The following is a 19,093-nucleotide window of genomic DNA, read 5'->3' on the forward strand; positions in this document are numbered from 1 at the left end:
ACTCGCCATGCCGGAAGGTGGTAAAGTGCTAGCAAGACTTAGACAAGAAAATTGAGTTTTATTTTTACCTTTTTGAAAGGGAGAAAAGGTATAATTTAAGAATCTTGAATGACAAACAGTTTATATTTATGCAGCTGTCTGGTACAGTTAATACTCTTTCCTCCCTATTTTTTTTTTTTTAATCTTCGTTTTCAGTACTTAAGGATAATAAGAGTGTACTACTCTCGCAATGTAATTCTAACTATTCATCAGTGGAATTATGCGAGATTCACGTAAATTATGTGTGCCCTTTTGATAATTTTTGCAATAAAATACCAGGAGTACAGTAGATACGTGAAGATAAAAAAAAACAAGAAAAAAAGTTTAAAAGGCTTTAGAAGTCGTAAATGCTGGATATAAATAAATCAACAAACCCAAAGAAAGCCACCTGGGAGAGGCATTGAAGTTTTCATGCTGTTGTATATGAATCACAAATAAAAGATCTTATATAATCTTAAGTAGTAGGAAATAGCATGTTATACTATATTAATATATGATATACCATAAGTCGTATAATATATTGATAAAAAATCACCTTATGTAATTAGAACACATCTCTGAATGGAAAGATATATCAAGAAGAGACGACAAAGATGTACCTTCTCACCTCTGCTTTTCAATATATATATATAAATAAAATAAAAACAATCTGGAAAGAATATAACTCATTTGGTATACAAATGACCCCGCAAATGAAGATAGATACACTACTATTTGCAGATGATCAAATAGTATTAGCTACATCAGAAGATGATTTACAAAGATCAATAAAATCATTAAATTATATCTCCAAACAATATAATATGACAATATCTAAAGAAAAAACAAAAATAATGGCATTCAAAGGAGAAAATCCAATAAGAAGTAAAATAGTGATAGTAAAATATTAGAACCAAGTAAATACTTTCAGGTACTGGGATGTGATCTATCATACGAAGAAGAATAGACATAGACACCAAAATATCAAACTTTGTCAAGGTAAATGGCATAATAAATAATATATTCAAGCCATCCCTAGTATAAAAACACACTAGAATCAGACTATATAACGTCTTGTTAAAACCAACCTACTATACTGGAGCGAAACACTGACCATGAAAAGGAAAGATGAAAAACGAATTCAAACAGCAGAAATGAAGTTTCTCAGAAAAACAGCTGGATATACCAAATGGGACCACAAAACAAATGAAGAAATTTTACAACCCTGAATGTAAAACTAATTAATTACTGCATAAGACAGTATAAACAAACATGGATAGCACATTTAAATCAAATGGACAACAGCAGACTACCGAAAATATTATACATATTTAAAATAAGTGGAAAAAGAAGAATCGGAAGACCAAGAAAGAGATGGCATGAGACCGGAACAGGCCACTTGGCCTAAAAACCGTGTCAGGAAGAAGAAGAAGAAGAAGTTCACCTTATATGACTTCAGAAAAAGGTTTATAACACATTTCTTAGCGATTATAATTTTTAAAGCACCGATTCTCCTCTTCATTACGTTGTCTAGGATGTGTAAATTAACACTGTAGGATATAATTCGCATTGGATGGCGATATTTTCTATATAGATGACAAAACGCTAATGTTATAATGCTAGATATTTTAATCACTTGTTTAGATAAGCCCTTGCTCTATGCCACTCCTTTTCAAAAGGCCTAATGAGTGTGTGTTTCCATGCCCGGTCTAATGTGAACCCGTACAATGTGTTTTTAAGTTTCACAATAGAGTTTATCGAAGAAGGAAAACATTATGCAATTTAAAAAAAAAATAATATGTAGAGGAGGTCAAATGAAAGGCATATATATAGCGAAACTGACAACAGCTATGCATGTTTTTGTAGACGTACAGGTCTTCATGTAGACAATGGTAAGTTTATTATTCCTCCCCCCCCTCCCCCATAGAATAACAGAAGTGAAAATCTACCCAGGCTTTGATATCACGCCATCTATACTGGAACTGAAATTGCACCATCGTGATTGATAAATGGCTGGATGTCTAAATCAGAAACCCCACAACAACAACAGATGGTTGGTGCATTCACAGCACATACATATAAATCGAGGAAAATAAAGGAAATCTGAGTCATTTAAATTGATTCTCTGAGAGAATTATTATCGTTGTTATAAACAAATTTTGTAATAGTGGCGGATGGGATGGGAGGGGCGAAGAAGACTTTGTGTCGTGTTTACTGATATGTGGGAACCGACAGTGTCATTTTCAGGAAAACGACTATTAAAATTTGTTTTATTGTAACTCAGAACAAAATAAATTAACAATGTGACGTAGTTATTTAATTAGCTTATTCGAGCTCGAAGAACAATAACGATTTCTAATAAATATTCAGTTAGTGCCTGGGAGAGAATATAAATATTTGTCCGATTTCGTAGTGGATACCGTCCTCGATATAAGCTTATAACTTTCCTAAGAGCTTTACATCAAAAAAGAAACTCGAAAAGACATAGATACGTTAGCCTTATAAATATATTTAGATTTTATGCATAAATAATATTCATGAATTAAATATACTAAATAATTATACATCCTATCTTACATTGACGCGTACATCCACATCATACGATGCACGCCTTTGAAATCAAATTCGAAGGAACAGGATGGGTCAATCCTTATTCCCAAAATCTTCTCTGTCTGTATACTGAGTGTATTTTTCTGGCAGGTTTGCCTTGTTTTGCGGTACGAAAAACTGAGCTCCCAGAAGGTAAAACGTTGCCATCACCAAATGAGAACGACTAACTCACTTTCAGGTGAAAATTCCTAATAAAGGTTTTTCACCTTTATTCACCAAATGAGCTTCGGAAGATGGAAATATATGTGAAACGAAAACAATGTTTCATTCATTAATTAGTAGCATAGATTTAATTTTCTCTCTTTTGTGAAAAGAGGCCGTACAATGGAAGCAAATTTATAACGGCAAAATGCAAGTGCAAGACTGTGTCACGTGATCTCCAAGCTTTAGTTTCCCCGCCTCAACCTCTTTTGAATCTCTTGTATTCAATTCATTCTGCATTATTTTGGAACTGCACTAAAATAGATTCAGTGTGAACATTTGTTGTTGTTATTGGTGGTAAGTCGTGATAGCGATGCATTATTATTTTTTTTTTTATGTATTTTGATCTGCTATTAGTAAACGTTCGCTTGACTCATGAAATGTGAACGATCGCAACAGTCTTGTATTATTTTCACAAGATTATGGGATGCTATCATTGCGAAATATATCTATTTAAAAACCGAATCAGCTACTGTTATTATTTTACGGTTAAAAAATTATTTTGTAATTTTTCGTTGCGTTTCGATTCCATGCTAAAGAACTATTGCTAAATGATATCGCACTGACAAAATAAGATTGCAAAATAAAAATGCAAACAATGTAGTGCTGATGAGAGAAAATGATTAAATATATCCGGCAGAGATACGCCTACATCCTTCTTTTTAGTAAAGGTATGATAACTGAACGTTATTACGTAAATATATATATATATATATCTACGTAATATATTGTGGGTTTTCATTCTCTTATTTTTGAAAGGTCCACTGATTCTTGGAGGCTGAAGTGGTTTTAAAAGTATCAAAGTTGCCCAATACTGATATACAAGAGAATGGAATTAAACACACACGCACGCACGCACGCACGCACACACACACACACACCCGCGCGCCCACACTGAATTAGAAACTTTTATGCAGATGTAATAAGTAAACGTCACTTACTCAGCGTATATGCAAAATACTTGGTCACGCTTAGCATTCTTAAATAGTTGCCTAGAACACGTCCCCTCCCACGTGTTCTGCTGGATTTTAAAAACAACAGAATTGATTGGTTTCTCAAAAGGTGTGATATCCCGGGTGTTTAATCAGTAGAAAAACAACTCACGTTGTCTAAGAGGCGTAACTTTGGTCCTAAAACAGTCTGTGAGGAAGAAGATTGCCCGCCACTGTCTGGGAAGAGTGGGTGTACGGACAAACAGAACTTCCGGTGTGCAGCAATTGACTGACGCATTTAATGAAAAGTGTTCCCGACGCATATCACCGAACTATGCGCAGGGGAAATGAAGAGGATCGGTATTGGCAGTCGCGTACCTATACGTAAAATAAAAGCCTCTAATTTAGTGGCCGGTATGTGTATATCAAAGCCTTCCGAAAGTTTTGCTTGAAGAATATGCAGTCATTGTATGTTTCTGCTATTACCACCCATGTTACTATGTCAAGACCGGAATTAGAAGAAGAAACATATAATGACTGCATATTCTTCAAGCAAAACTTTCGGGAGCCTTTGATACATGGAAGCTTTATGACGTCACATCCGTCATAAAGGGGTGCATTGTTTAATGTTCTATGTTCGATATACTCGTATATTATTCCAATGCATAGATGAGCAAATTTATATTTGTAATGATGTTTCTGATCAGCTATTGGAGCAATGAGATTATTACGAAGCTTGCCATAAATTTGCGATACATTAGTATGGTGTATGAAGCAACTTCTAGGAAAGTGGGTTTAAGATCATGGAACGTCCGCAGAGGGGAAAAACGGGGCACTTCCTCCCCCCCCCCCATCCGCCGCGATCTACTTGTGAAAAAAAATTAATAATTAAATAAAAATTTATTAATGTAATTATTTGTCTCCAAGCTTTGCCTCCCCACCCCCTGGAAAAATTGTCTACGGACGGCCATGTTTAAGATGCTTCTAAAAAGCAATTGTTTTCTTTAATTTTGTTTCAGAATTGATATATTAATGTCGCCTAATGAGGTGAGTTAACTAGAGGTGCAACACGGTTGCAGCTCTGGTAACCTGCGTGGGAAGGATTCCCTTTGCGTGCGTGCGTGTGTTTGTATGTGTGTGTGTGTGTGTGTCAAGAAAGAGAGAGAGGACCAAGACTGCTACTGCTACTACTACCACTAACAATAATTATTATTAGTAGTAGTAGCAGTAATTATAGCTGTAATTATAACTTTAGGAATAAAGAACACAAGCAATGTATGGTACAATAAATAGTATATTTTGTGTGTAAATTGCGTGTGTTTTCCTTGCCGGTTTCTGGTCGAAATATCATAGTTTCCGGGAGGGGAAAACCCTGCGATATGCGTATGATACAGACTGACTCGGATCAATCGAAAAGCCCACGAAATTCTTTACGCAGAGGGTGTGTCTGTCCATTATTTAAAATAGCTGTCAGGCTATAAAAACTTCGATCGAAAGAGTCGTCAGAACAAAATTTCATCAAGCGCTTAAGTGATGCAATACCAAGGCAACTCGCAACGAAGGTGTATATTCGTGTCTTCATATTTTCGAAGCCTTTATTTTTAAAGACAAATATTGATTACCTAACTATTAAATAACAATGGATATTTATTTTCCTATGCAAAATATTGCAGTTACTTTATTTCTTCCAGTGGCAAATTATTATTGTGGTAACTGATTTTTTATTTTTATTTATGTGTGTGTGTGTGTGTGTTGAATATGTAAGAGAAATGGATTCAGTGTATTGCGGAACACTGCACAAAAAAGCATTCATTTTGTATTTTCTTCTAATTTTATAATCAATAACTGCAGTAAGTGGATGATGTCTTGTTGTAACTGACACATCAGTAACAGCAGTAAGAGGGAAGCGATTGAAATAAACATGATATGACTCGAATTTGGCAATAACATTAGTTATGTTCCTCTTTAGAAAAAGCGGATCAGGAGAATATTTGGAAGTATTCCTTTACTAAGTATAGAATGAAAATAACCAGATGGGGTAAATTATATATAAAAGAACTTCATGTCTGAATTTTTATCTCATTTTTGGTCTTCATCTTTCTTGAGTCCCTGAAGACAAATCACTACTTTATAGATTTCAGTCGCAATATACGGATAGTTTCAGTTGATCTTAAATGAATTTTTATAGGTTTCTTAAATTCTGAAATTAAGATTTATTGTGTGTGTGTGTGTGTGTGTGTGTGTGTGTGTGTGTGTGTGTGTGTGTGTGTGTGTGTGTGTGTGTGTTCTTAAGTAATAACAGAAAGACAGTTTGTTATTTTCTCGAAACATTTATTTACAAGTGACAGTTAATGTTCGTACAGGTAGATAAGATAATACAGTAGTGTTTATGGTTTCAAAATATGCAACCCAATTGGTATATTTTTTCAACTAGAATGCGAGCACATTTGAGCAGTAGTGCTGAAATATCTTGTAACTAAGTTACTTGAATTGCAACACTCAAATTAAGACTAAGACAAGGCGATTTTCATAATCACAAGTATAAAACTTAAAATGCAGTTTCGATCAGAATATCTGCAGCAAATTCCCTTTCAAAGGGGGGTGTTTGTACATTCAAGATTAGAAATACGTACATCAATCACTTTAGCTTTTAGCCAAAGTGCTCATTTTTTGGTTTTTAAAGTCAGTGAAAAACAGCTAATCCTTGGAATAGTAAACATGAAATATAAACTCTTCGTGGCACAATCCTCCCCACCCTTTATATCACTAATGTTGTTTATTTGAGAAGATAAAATATAAGACGTTTAGGTCCCTAAAAGTGAAAGAAAAGTGCACAGTCGATAACCTAAAATTAGTAAATACAAATATTACGTGTCTTATCTCCAACAATACTAAATTTATAATTGAAAATAATGAGATTTCGTTCTTTTAATAGGATAGCTGGTGATTTTACAGATAACAAGATTAAGAAATAGATGATTCAGTTAGTGTTTACAAGTACTAGCTGTAGTTTTAAAGAAAATGAAGTCTTAGTCAATTCTACTAAATATTTTCTGAATGCAATTGAATTTTGAATCACAAAAAAGATGGTTTCCGATAAATATTTGATCTGTACATTTCAAACAACTGTCTTTCGACTTAGAACACCCAAAAACTATTTATAAATAGTTAAAATAACTAAAATGGAAAAAAAAACATTTCCTTATGTTATTTCTCCATGAGAGCTCTACAATAATATGAACGAATAGTCAATAATATACAGAAGTACACTGATCAGATTGATTCACCAGAGTGTTCAGAGTTCGCAACACTTTCTGTTCAACTGTCTGAACACATGATGTTTTTTTTGATTTCAAAAAAGCGCATGTTCATGAAGATGGGAGCAGGTGTTTTATAGATCAGCATGACTCTAAGACTGACCTTTTCTTCTTTCCTATTTGGCACTGGATGCTAAACTAACTAGCTATTGCTTCGTCCATTCAGTGTTGCCTGTTGCTCCTCATTCTTTCGTGATGAAACATCATAGTTTCATGTCGTTGACCGATCAGCATATCCTTCAAGCTAGCCACTTCTGTTGCCAATCTTGAAAGCTCTGTGCGCAGTTGGTAGTTCTCTGTTTGCAGATCGTTGCGTGGATGAGAACTTTTATGAGAATTTCGACGATTACTACGACTAATTTTTCGGCCGCCAGAATCCAGATCCAATGGAGTTGGACTTTGTTTACCGTGTCCAGTGCTGCTGTCTCCATCCGATGACGTATCCTCTCGCGCGCTACTTCGTCCACTGTCTGTTGTGTTGGCATGAGTGTTGTCTTTGTCACTAATGTGAAACTTGTGGCGAAGCTTATGAGGAAGGCAATAATTAGGTTGTGCAACGGTGACTTGAACGTTGTCTTCAGTGGATGACCAGGAACATGAAGATCCACCAGATTCATCTACAGGAGACGTACGACTGGGCGAGTGTTCATTACTTGGACAGTAATCACTGCTGGATTTCAACGGTTGCGGGATTTCTCTGGGCTCTTGGTAACCGTTCTGTTGCCAAGATGGCGAATGTTCGACTGAAGATGCTGGACGCAGATGAGGCATTACCTGGTCTGGATGGGAACCCAAAGATGGAGATATACTGGGTGGAAGGTTTGGACTCAACGCAGGAGGTAGCACATTCGTAGGTATGGCGGTGGGGATGAGTGTCAACATCTTAGCAGTCCTTCGAGCCCGGAGCTCGACTGGCGTGGTCTGCAGATGAATTTGGACTTGCTCGTGGTCCATGAGGGCTGGTCCACCCATACCAAATTTGTCTTTCAGAGAGGTAAGTTCCGCTTTCAAAATGGCATTTTCTTTGCTGAGATCTAACATGCGTGTTTCGAGCACCATGTCATTAAGGCGACGTTTTTCACGGGACCTCTTGGCCGCCTCATTGTTTCGACGTCTACGATCCCAGTAGCTATCATCTTTCTTATTTTCGGGGATGAATTCACGCTGTTTGCGAGAAGGAAAGAGATCTTTCGCTTTAAGATGAGCAGTCAAATCGACCGGTAATGGAAGCTGGGTTAAAGGATTGGATGCTGTCCAAACGACGGACGTCGATCCTGCTATGGGACTCGACGACAAGCCGTTAGGTTGCGAAGAGTAATGCGAGGGCGTTAGCATTCCGGCTGGTGGCGATGGTGATACGGGAGCCATATCTGCTTGTAGACGGGGTTGCTTACAAACTGGCTCGTTGTTTGTGATCATCATTTTAATGGCATCAGAATCGCTAAAAGAGAAAAAAAATATTTAAACGAGGGAGAAAAAAAACAAAAATGCATAGAATATTAAGAAGAGTTGTTTACACATTATTATTTACAGATGCTTAAACATGAATTACATGCAATGAATAATTTTTAAGTGAAAAACAAACACTTCTTAGTTGATAATATTTTATGTAAATTGACATCGGTAAACAAGAAAAAACTAAACTAACACGAGAGTACTGATTCAAATGAAATTAAATCTCACATGAAATATGTTCGTTATAGCAAAATAAATAAATGAATAAAAACACCAATCTCAAAGGAACTAAAAGTAAATATGTGAATTAAGTTCTTATTTTAGATTTATATTAATACGATAAAAATATCTAAGAGACCGTACTTAACTCTGTCGGCATCACTGAAATATATCTCCACTGGTAAAAACACCACCAAATATACACGTCGATATTTCGGTATAATAACAACGAACAAAGACTTCTTACACAGCTAAAGTTAAACAAGACGCAAGAAATTTCGATTTTTATTAATGCAAATTAATAGGCTTAGTAAATTTAGCCTAAGCGAATCATTTCGATTATTATAAAAATCAGACAAATGACGATAGTGTTGTTACGAATATAAAAATACTTGCATAAGCATAACACTCTAAAAGAATTTTAGATAGAAACGTTCTTAAAACGCCCGAAATATAAGATTTGGCGTACACTTACACGACTATTTTTCTTTGAATTACCACCTAAACCAGTAAAAGCGACCCTCCCCCTCGACCAAGATATCCGTCGATCGCGGTTCTGTTCTACTCGACTTACAAAAGCTGAACTTGATTTCTTACAGAGTGAGTAACACGAGAAAACAATACAAACCCCTTTCTCTATTGATCCAGATAATAAATACAGCCTAATTGAACGTAAAATATATAATGATAATGGTTTCCTCTTTTTTGTGTTCGAAACGCATTAAAAATACTGGATAGCGGCTGTCATTTTTCTCCTTCCAGGTAATCCGATATCTAAATTGCACACAGATCATTCTGTTGTGTGTGTATAACAAAAATAGCTCCCTGATGTTGCAATATTACCGGATATTACTTAATATACACGTGTCTTTATAGACCTAGAGAGAGCAGGTACAGTGGATGGGGAAATAGGTCACATGCTATCGACTATAACAGTAACACACAAGATGAAGCATGCTATTTACTTACGTTAATTGCAGAATTAATAACTATAACGCAAACAAACGACCTCTAAATTCACTGAACAAAATACAAGAATGAAAGACAACAATTGAACAAGAGTCCCGGATTTAGCTTTGTATTCATGAACAATCTTTTGCATCCGATAGAAACCAACATCATAAACTTATGGTTATGAACTAAGTAACTATGAAATGATTTAGCAATAGTATTCTTCACATAAATAAATAATTACATTTCAATTAAAAGATATAGACGTCAACAAAATATTTATATAAAATGGTTTATCGCTTCTCTTGCTCGGTACAAAACAAATAATTGTATTATGAAATACTAGGAGAAACATGGCATTCTTTTTCTCACTATTTCTATCTACGTATTACCGGTGCTTGACTATTTGCTAGTTCTACGAGTATTCCAAAGCTAGTCGGAGTCTTTCCTGTTTACAGGAGGAAAGAAAGCAATTTGAATTCTCATTACGTATGTACTCTAACAATGAGGTCATAAGAGAGACAGAAAGAAGGAGAGTGGCTGAGACAAATGTCTGTCTGGCTACGATGCTATTCCGGAAACAGTCTCGTACTTTATTGCCTACTAATATCGTTTTCTATTTTGGCTACAAATGCGTATCTGTTTATATTTTATGTCCCAGTGATAAGGTCGCTTCAAATTTTATTTGCTAACTAATAAGTTATTATATCAAGTGTAGCAGTCTTGAAGCGAAAATACTCGCACTGCCATCTGACGGAAAAACAACATTACAGATTCAACCAAAGTGAATGTTTTCGATTTCATTCTACTGGGGAGGTGGGGGGGGGGTTAAAGGAGCAAAACAAAAATCACGGATTGGTTAGCATAGTTTTCGGATGTAGGTTAGTTAATTTTAAGGGATTTCCCACCCACCACTCTGAAAAATCCAGATTGGTTTCTTAAAAATAAAATCATCATACTTGTATTATGCACGCGCTAATTAGTTTCCCCGAAATCTGCATCCAAATATACTTCAGACTCTTACAGTAGATGCGTCGGGATTCTTAAAAGAAAATTGATCAACAGAATCGCATTGCTTCGGTCACAGAACTCCGCTAAACAAATCGGTAAAGGGTTGGCGGCTATTCGCTTTTAGTCCGAGAATCGCGATATAAGGGTTGCTATGAAGTACATCGCCACCTTTTCAAACTCCCATAAAGTCTTAATAGCGAGATAGATTTCCAAATAAATCTGTAATTAATATCTTTAATCCGCTAAAAAAAAAAAAAAAAATCAAAGTACCAGAGAAACTTAGAAAAACTAACTGCTGGTCGAGTTTTACAAAATGATATTTCTCTCCGTACGCCGGAGAACGGAAGAGCGTGTGTGTGTGTGTGTGTGTGTGCGCGCATGCGAACGACCTGATTGACCTACCTTCTTAGATGCCGATCGAGTGAAAGGGCTGGTTCTCTGTTGACGGGAGAAAGTTCTACAGTTTCCTGCAGGGCTTGCTGGCACACACATCGACACTCACTTCTGGCTCTGTAGCTCGGTTATCGTACTTTTGGGAAGTCTTCCTCTCACTGTGACCCAGATTTTGCCGCGTGCGCATCATGCATACGCTAGTAATGAGGTCATAAGTGATATCATGTTCTCCACACGGAGAGAGACGCCAGTAGGGAAGGGGGAGTTGGACGGCCGTGAACAAAGGGGGTCAGGGGAAAGTAAGCAGGCCAAGGCTAAACACAAACAATCCCATCCCAAACAAGAAGGTTCGTGCCGATGACCTTACGTTGGGAATTCAAGGAGCCGAAATAGTTCACGACAGTGCGCTGCTCTGAAAATCGGAGTGATACTGAAAAAAAAAAAAAAAAAAAATGAACAGGATGGAGATTCTGACAGACAACAATGTGCGCTGGGATATTTTATTTTATTTTTTCTCTAAAATATTTCGCAATTGTTTTGTTAACGTCCGGCAAAGTCTGATGGCTAATTATTTCTTATGTCTTCCATAAAGCATTTTCAGGAAGACATAAAAAATGCTTACTATAGAATATTGGGATACCATATAAACGGTTGAGTTTGCTATTTGTAGCCAAAACCGCCATCTAGTGTCACTTCGGTTGATGACTGATTCTAAATATTGACATAATTGCAGGGATAGAAACTTGCACTATCTGAGCTCAATAATAATAATAAGTAGGTGCTTCTTATAAATGCGTTTAAACTATAATCAGAGAAGTAAAGGATAATCTGCTCTTCAACGAATCTCTACCCATTGCAAGATCACCACCTTGCTTATATGGAGACCCAAAGTGGCTTAAAAAAGTTCCGCGTTTGATCAACAGAACAGGGTTTCTGGATTATGTAACCCTTAGCCCATACGCCGTAATAATGTACGATTGATTTACAAACTTTGGTAGGAGTTTTGAATTAAAAAAAGTATATATATATATATATATGTATATATATATATATAGAAAGAGATAGCATGCATATTATTTATATATATATATATATAGAAAGAGATAACATGCATATTATTTATAGTTCCAACTGGTTCTTCCGAATAAATATATAAGTAAGTTGCTTTTGCACATCCACATAGAACTTATTAATAATATTAATAATATGAATATTAATTTCCCACTGAGCTATTGTTACTCTTACGGATAATTAATATTAATATTTTGGAGAGGTGTGTAAAGAAAAAATGTCTTAAATCTTTTAAATTTAAAGATACACGAATTTATTTTATATAATAATTATATATTTATTAGATTCTATAAGTTTTTATTTATTTATCTTATTTATAAAGCATTAATTTCTCAGTAAAAATTAATCATTGTACTCTGCAGCAAGTAATTGGTATTATATGCTTCAATCTCCATTGGCCAATACATTCCGAGCAGTCACATAAAGGAGTGCATTGTCAGCCAGTCAGTGACTAAAAGACGACAGACTGTTCATCTTCGCTATACATCACAAGATGTATCAACATTCGCGTATGGAATTTAATTTATTGCGAGTTCCAAATTCAGGAGAAAAAATAACAGAAATAGAAAATGCAGATTGTTCAAATAAATCATCATCATAATATTTATATAACATTCTTAACGTGCACCTGAAATACTGGCATTATAGAGTATCAAAATCATGTTAGAGTGATGACGTTATTGTAATAAGTTTCATGCTTTATTTAATGACGACAGAAAGGAATGGAAAACAAATGCGCGTACAACAATATCCGAAATTGACATGCTTTAATTGTTTAACTATTCTAGCAATCACATGCACATTCCTTAACAATTAAAACATTCGTTTGTCATTTTTCATTTTCATTTAACAAAATAGAATGACCATTTCCATTATTACAAAATGAATGATAATAGCAAAGCTAAATAAAGAATAGCGATCGTATTTTATCTTAAAATAATAACGCATTAAAAATAAAGACATCTCTCCAACTATCGCATTCAAATCCCTCATGATAACACAGTGGAATAACTTACCTTTTTCCTATCACAAAAGAGATTCTTCACACGTATCGAAGGAGCAATTATTACTCTGAAAAGTTCTCTCAATCCACAGTAAATCTTGCTCCGATATCTCAAATGGAAACGCACGCCACCACACGTTCAAATAGCTGCGTTGGCGCTATCGAGTATATTTGAAAGAGCACAAGAGAGAGAGATGATCGAGCTAGCGAGCGGGACCAGAAGCAGCTACGGCAGCTTTCGTATCGAGGCGCGCGCGCTACTAGACTCACATGTGCACCAATGACAGGTGTTTTGGGACGTCGCTCCATTAACCTCACTGCAAGGCCGTTCTAGTTACGCAACTTTGTTATTGTGCGCAAACTCTTCTCCTCGTGTTGCGCTGTAGATTTTCATTTTTTTACTGGTTCGAAACGGCACGTGTACCGCATTCCGACTGCTATGACTATCAGAGGGGATTTTGTTATAGCTTCAAGAATAACGGAAACACAAGAAAAATTTAATTTTCGATTAGTATTAATAATAGTTGGTATGGCAGATGCCTCGAGTTCATTTTATATCATTATGTACGTCTTTGTGTGTCTTAAAATCCTGATTAGATTTCTTAAGTCTGCGATTGAGGTTTTCAGAAACATTTTTCCTGTGACATTTTCAGAGATTATATTACCTTCGTTCTAATGTTCTCCACCAGAGGGAGAATTCATTAATAAGAATTTTATGACTGAGAGCTTGCAAGTTGGTGTTCTATAATAATTCGCCTAAATAATCTCTTGTTTGACTTGGTTAATCAAAATAAACAAGGAATATGCCTCATTCACACAGCTCGATGGATAGCTGCTGTTCTGAATCTTGCTGCCGTGTGTGTGTTGCGGTTGGGGGGGGGGGGTGTAGGCTGGTTCTAACAAAATTCATTTTTGCTAACTGAGTAAAATTCGTGATATTTTTATTTAAAAAAATCACATAATAAAAAGTGCATTATTAATGCAGCAGATGGCGCCACATAAAATGCCATGCATCAATGAATTTGATAGAGGATGCAATATGATGAAAGCCATTACCTGGAATATTTTATAAGATTAATATGTAATTTATACTGCACATTATATATTCCTTGATTTTTTCTTGAATATTTGTAATAATAAATATTTTCGTTATTTTACTGAGAGATAGATTCATACACCTTTTAGCATTACTAATAATAAACTTTAAAAGTGTAATCGGAAGAAACATTTTGTTCACATATCCTGTATAAATGTTTGTGGTAGAATATTTTTTTTTCTTTACGAAAAACATGTTATCATATGCCAAAATGCTGTGCAATATTTAAGTTATGATAATAATAATTAACAACAGCAAAAAAAAAAAAAAAAAGAATCTCACTACTCAAAATACGCACGCACACAGACACAAATCGCATATATAGCATTCTTTAAAGAGTTATAACTCACTTCATACTGCTGTGATGTTGACCTTCAGCATTTCTAGGGCTTCGAAAAGAGCGAAAACTAAAAGGCTATTATTGGCGACACTGTCAAGATATTGGATATTTTCGCAACTAGAGGTGACTAGTGATGGATCGATAATGAGGGCAATTTTGACGACACACAACTTGGCAGCAATGTTGTCATGTTCCGTAATCAGGTCAAACTCTTTGGTTTGATAGCAATTCAAAACAGTTCTCAGTGTTGCTATGACAACACAACATTGTTGTGGCAAATCGAAACAACAGAGGTTTAAATTCGTGTATATTGCGTGAAAGGTTGTGAGACATCATAGTTAATCTCTCTCTCTTTCTCTCTCTCTCTATTGAATCAGTTTCCTATTTAATTTAACTACTACTTTAATGAAGTCGGAATAATGACCGATAAACCGCAGCAACTGCTACTATCATACATTACACACATATCCAGGGTCGGCACTAACTTTCTACCACCCCAGGAAAAATATAATTATCCACCTTTTTACATTAGAGTTTTGTGCGACTTAATTTAAATCGACACTTTTCAAATTAATTAGCTGTTGGAAACAGGCAGTCTTTTTTGTAATCGCATTTCTGTAAATTTGTGTTAGGTCCAAATGCCTACGGGTCCATTCTTAATATAGGCCCTGCATATTGACCTTTTCGTAACCAAAATCAATCTTGTCCACAAGCTATTTGTGCTTTTTTTGTCTTTATTATTCTTCAATAGTCTATATCATCTTTACATTATCATTGTTTCTTTTGTGGCAGTATTTTCTTTATTTTTACTTGTTTATTCTATTATTTAATATGAATCAACTTGTCTGTATCAAATACTTTGTTGAATTGACTATTTTCGATATTCAAATTCTTGTCTATAGCTCCATAATAAGTTTAACATTAATTATAATGCACAATGCTTTAACTTTGTTATCTGAATAAAAATATCACAAATCATTCTTTATTTTAATACATCGAGCTTTCACATAAGCAGTCTGTAAAAATCTAATAAAATTCAAGAGGTTGCTATGACACTGTATGCGAAAATGTTAAAAATAATTCCTTTGATACAGCAAGGAAGCAAAACAGGTCACTTGAGGCTTCAGACAAAATATATCATATGATACTTGGGTATGACGCATTCTAACTAGCACGTTGTAAAATACGCATAAAATTAAGTACGACAATACTTAGAACGCAATTAAAACAATGTTATTGTTACAGAAACCAAAAATGTCGCAACAATCATTTTCCCATGTTGTTAATATATACAAAAGCGTCAAAATAGCCTAGAACCCAATGATCAACCTTATCGTATTCTATCGCACTAGTTTCATTCGCGAATAAAAAACAAACAAACAAAAACTGACTCCTTAATTGTTAAGTATAATTGAACGTGAAAACCAAATAAGACTACATTTCGGAGCATGTCCGTGAGGTTTGGTGGCAACAAAGGTGAAATTCAGCGGCTAGAAACACACTCAGTTACAATGAACGATGACTTCAAAGATTATTAACTTACTTTCATCTTACGTATGCAAATTACACGCGGAAACATTCTCCATTGACCTACTTAGACACGGTGAGGAAACGGAAATGACCTCGCATGTTACTTACCTTTTCTCGCTGTTGCAGGAGTGTTAAACTAATCAAGAAGTCACACTGTTACAGATTTCTCTTCTTGTGTTATCCCTTTACGGGTATCGCTATTGCCCAACAGTTTCTGTGGGCCAACCAGTACCTAACCCAGGCGATAACAAAAGATGTATGTAGATAATGCGGCCAATAACCCTAGGTTGATTGAAAAACCGAGTCACCCTTGACCCAATGCAGTTACTAACAAATAACAGAACGGTTCAAAAGCCTCACGCGGTCAAATGCTATGGCCTGACCTTCGGAACGCAACAACGTGCAGTCTCATACAGAAATCCACGTGGTTATTTCGAAATCTACCGTTTGGCATTCAGAGTCGGCCTTAAAGTGAAAGGGTTCATTACTCTGAAATCTTGAAGGCAGCGTTTGCAACAGCTGTCCTGTTTTCATTCTTCTTGAACACAAGGCTAACTACTGTGTTAACTATGAGAGAGAGAGAGAGGGCCCTTCGTTTATGAGTAAAATCTTGGTTTCGCTCATTAGGCGGTCACTCACTCGACGACAGAGTCGCAGATCCTACGGAAAGGTGACTCAGCAAATTAACCTATTTCTGTCTTGTGCGCTCACGTACGCATGATAGAAAGTGGTTTAGATAAAAGTAAAACTGTCCTCACAACATTAGTTATGAAGTTACGCGAAATTATGCGGTTTTTTTTCTTCCCTATACGATTCATCTGAATACGAATCAAAAGCCAATAATTAAAATCAAATAAACAGGAAACCATCGATCACCTAAATAAAATTTCACAGATAACTTATACCACGCTAGGATTTGAATCAAAATCCAAACCCTATTAATTAAATAACTGATTACAGTTATTTAATTTTTTTATTTTATTTATTATTAATCATTTTTTTGAGATAGTAAAGGTTTGTTTATTTCTTGACATCCTTATGCTATCTTGGTAGAATTTCTTTTATTGTTTTTCAGAGACAGGATACTTCTGTCCAATCCAAATCAAACTGCTTGATGTTTTCTTGCATTTTATTTAACGTTTCTTAATTTTACTTTATTTTTATTTTATTATTATTATTTTTTACTTCTAATCATGAAGTTCCTGATCCAATATTGTCTTCAGTATTCGCTACCCACCCTCCGGAATATTTCTTGTTTGGAAGATGCTGGGCCTCGGATAGCCTAATTTATGAAAACAAGGTAAAAAGCTATTTGGCTATGTCGATTTACTTCTATATTGGGTTATTGGCTTAGAAGCCAAAATATAAAAAATCAGCTTATATAATTTATTATTATTATTATTATTATTATTATTATTATTACATGGTACTAAGGAAAATAAGGACTCACCGAGGGAAGCCATAGATATATATGTTTATTTTAAATGCGTGTATTCACTGGTTGATTGCTGGAGAAAAAAAATCCTGCTACCTCCATATAAGGAAGAGAATTTATAGGCTTCATTCATAAATTCATTACTGTTCTAAAAATAATTATCTTTTGATCTAACATTATGGATTCTGTCTACCCTTTCTGAGAATATTTAAAAAAAGCTTCCAAAATTTCCACTTTTTTTCCCCATATAATTTATTTATTCATTTTTATTCCTAAAGGTTATACGTGGAAGTCCTTTATCAGAGAAGACAATCATTATCTCTTAAATATCTTAAGGAATATTTATGCATTAAATTGGTACTAATTGTTATTTGTGCAAGATCATAATGCTCGAACAACAACAACAACGGAATTAAAGATTAAACGCAAAGACTTCAAAGCAAGATTCGCACACATAGGAACTGCTAGTTATCATTCCCCCCCCCCCCGATTGGGATAACAAATAGTTCTCCATACTTCCAGTTTTTTTTTTTTTTTCTTTCAGAGAAACGAAATCTTATTCTAGATTGTATTACATACATCTCGTATCTGTTATTCAGAGTATTTTAACGATAAACAACAGAAACAGTAAAGATTTCTTGAGCCTTTTTAAATGCTTCCAAGACCACAATAAGATTAGTTTCGCTAAATTATTTTTAATGAAGACAAAACTTTAGAATATAATCAATAAAAATGAAGTGAGTTGATTCTTGTAGATAGAAATCACGATTAGTTCCGATATAGATTACTTTATTTTTTAAATTACGAAATCATGAACTAAAATTAACAATATTTCACGAGTTGGAAATATTTAATTATACGATCACTTCAAACCAATTAGCAAATTATTGAAAATAAATGCATTTAAAGAAGTCGTAAGTCATTTGGCTTCTTGTAACACATTTAGTGTTACAAGAAGTTTAATAATAAAAATATAAAAGGAGCGTTTAATAACGCTCCTTTTATATTTTATTTAATAAGAATGATGCTCTGAAAATAATGGAGAAAACAACAACAACAAAAATAGACTCCTTAGACTAAAACGTATCCCAAATTTTTAGTTTTATTTTCTTTACATCGATTGCACAAAATGCCTGTCCTTGTAATAGGCCAATAACTTCATTTGCTGACGTAGGAATTCAGAGCAGTTATCGTCCAATAACTGCTTGTGTACTCTGGACTTTTACTCTTGACATAGCACTTGCAGAATCATGTATGGATTCCGCAATATCTGTGTCAATACGTGAATTGTGTCTATGTAAAACGTTTATTGTAATGCGTGCTGTTCGCTCTGCTAGACATCATAATACTATACATCGATAGTACGAAATTATATGAAATAAATAAGAAATCCTCTAACGCTTTTAATTTCCAAAGATCATAGGTGGAAGTCATTTGGCCTTAACTAACTTTATGAAGACAGGTGGGCAACCAATCTCCATGCTTCTATTATAGGGAGTTCAAACTGTTAA

At 34.9% G+C, this 19,093-nt stretch overlaps 1 protein-coding gene across 3 annotated transcripts in view; it reads right to left on the reverse strand.

Annotated features, from left to right (window-relative positions):
- Positions 1–6,071: 6,071 nt before the first annotated feature.
- Positions 6,072–19,093, reverse strand: part of vri (nuclear factor interleukin-3-regulated vrille) — a 54,901-nt gene continuing 41,879 nt past the window's right edge. The window contains exons 1-2 of one of the 3 annotated variants that reach the window (XM_090404316.1): positions 13,195–13,446; positions 6,072–8,519 (exon numbers count right to left, since the gene is read on the reverse strand). In XM_090404316.1, the coding sequence (XP_090260442.1) occupies positions 7,241–8,500 (1,260 nt within the window). In that variant the 5' untranslated portion in view covers positions 8,501–8,519; positions 13,195–13,446 and the 3' untranslated portion in view covers positions 6,072–7,240. Of the gene's footprint in view, positions 8,520–11,116; positions 11,258–13,194; positions 13,447–19,093 lie in introns of those variants that run through there. The other 2 variants (XM_090404324.1, XM_090404308.1) reach the window with 2 other exon arrangements.

Source organism: Typopeltis vanoorti, chromosome 2, assembly GCF_054136105.1.
Source record: "Typopeltis vanoorti isolate ZY-2024b chromosome 2, IOZ_Tvanoo_1.0, whole genome shotgun sequence".
NCBI classification, from domain to species: Eukaryota; Metazoa; Arthropoda; class Arachnida; order Uropygi; family Thelyphonidae; genus Typopeltis; species Typopeltis vanoorti.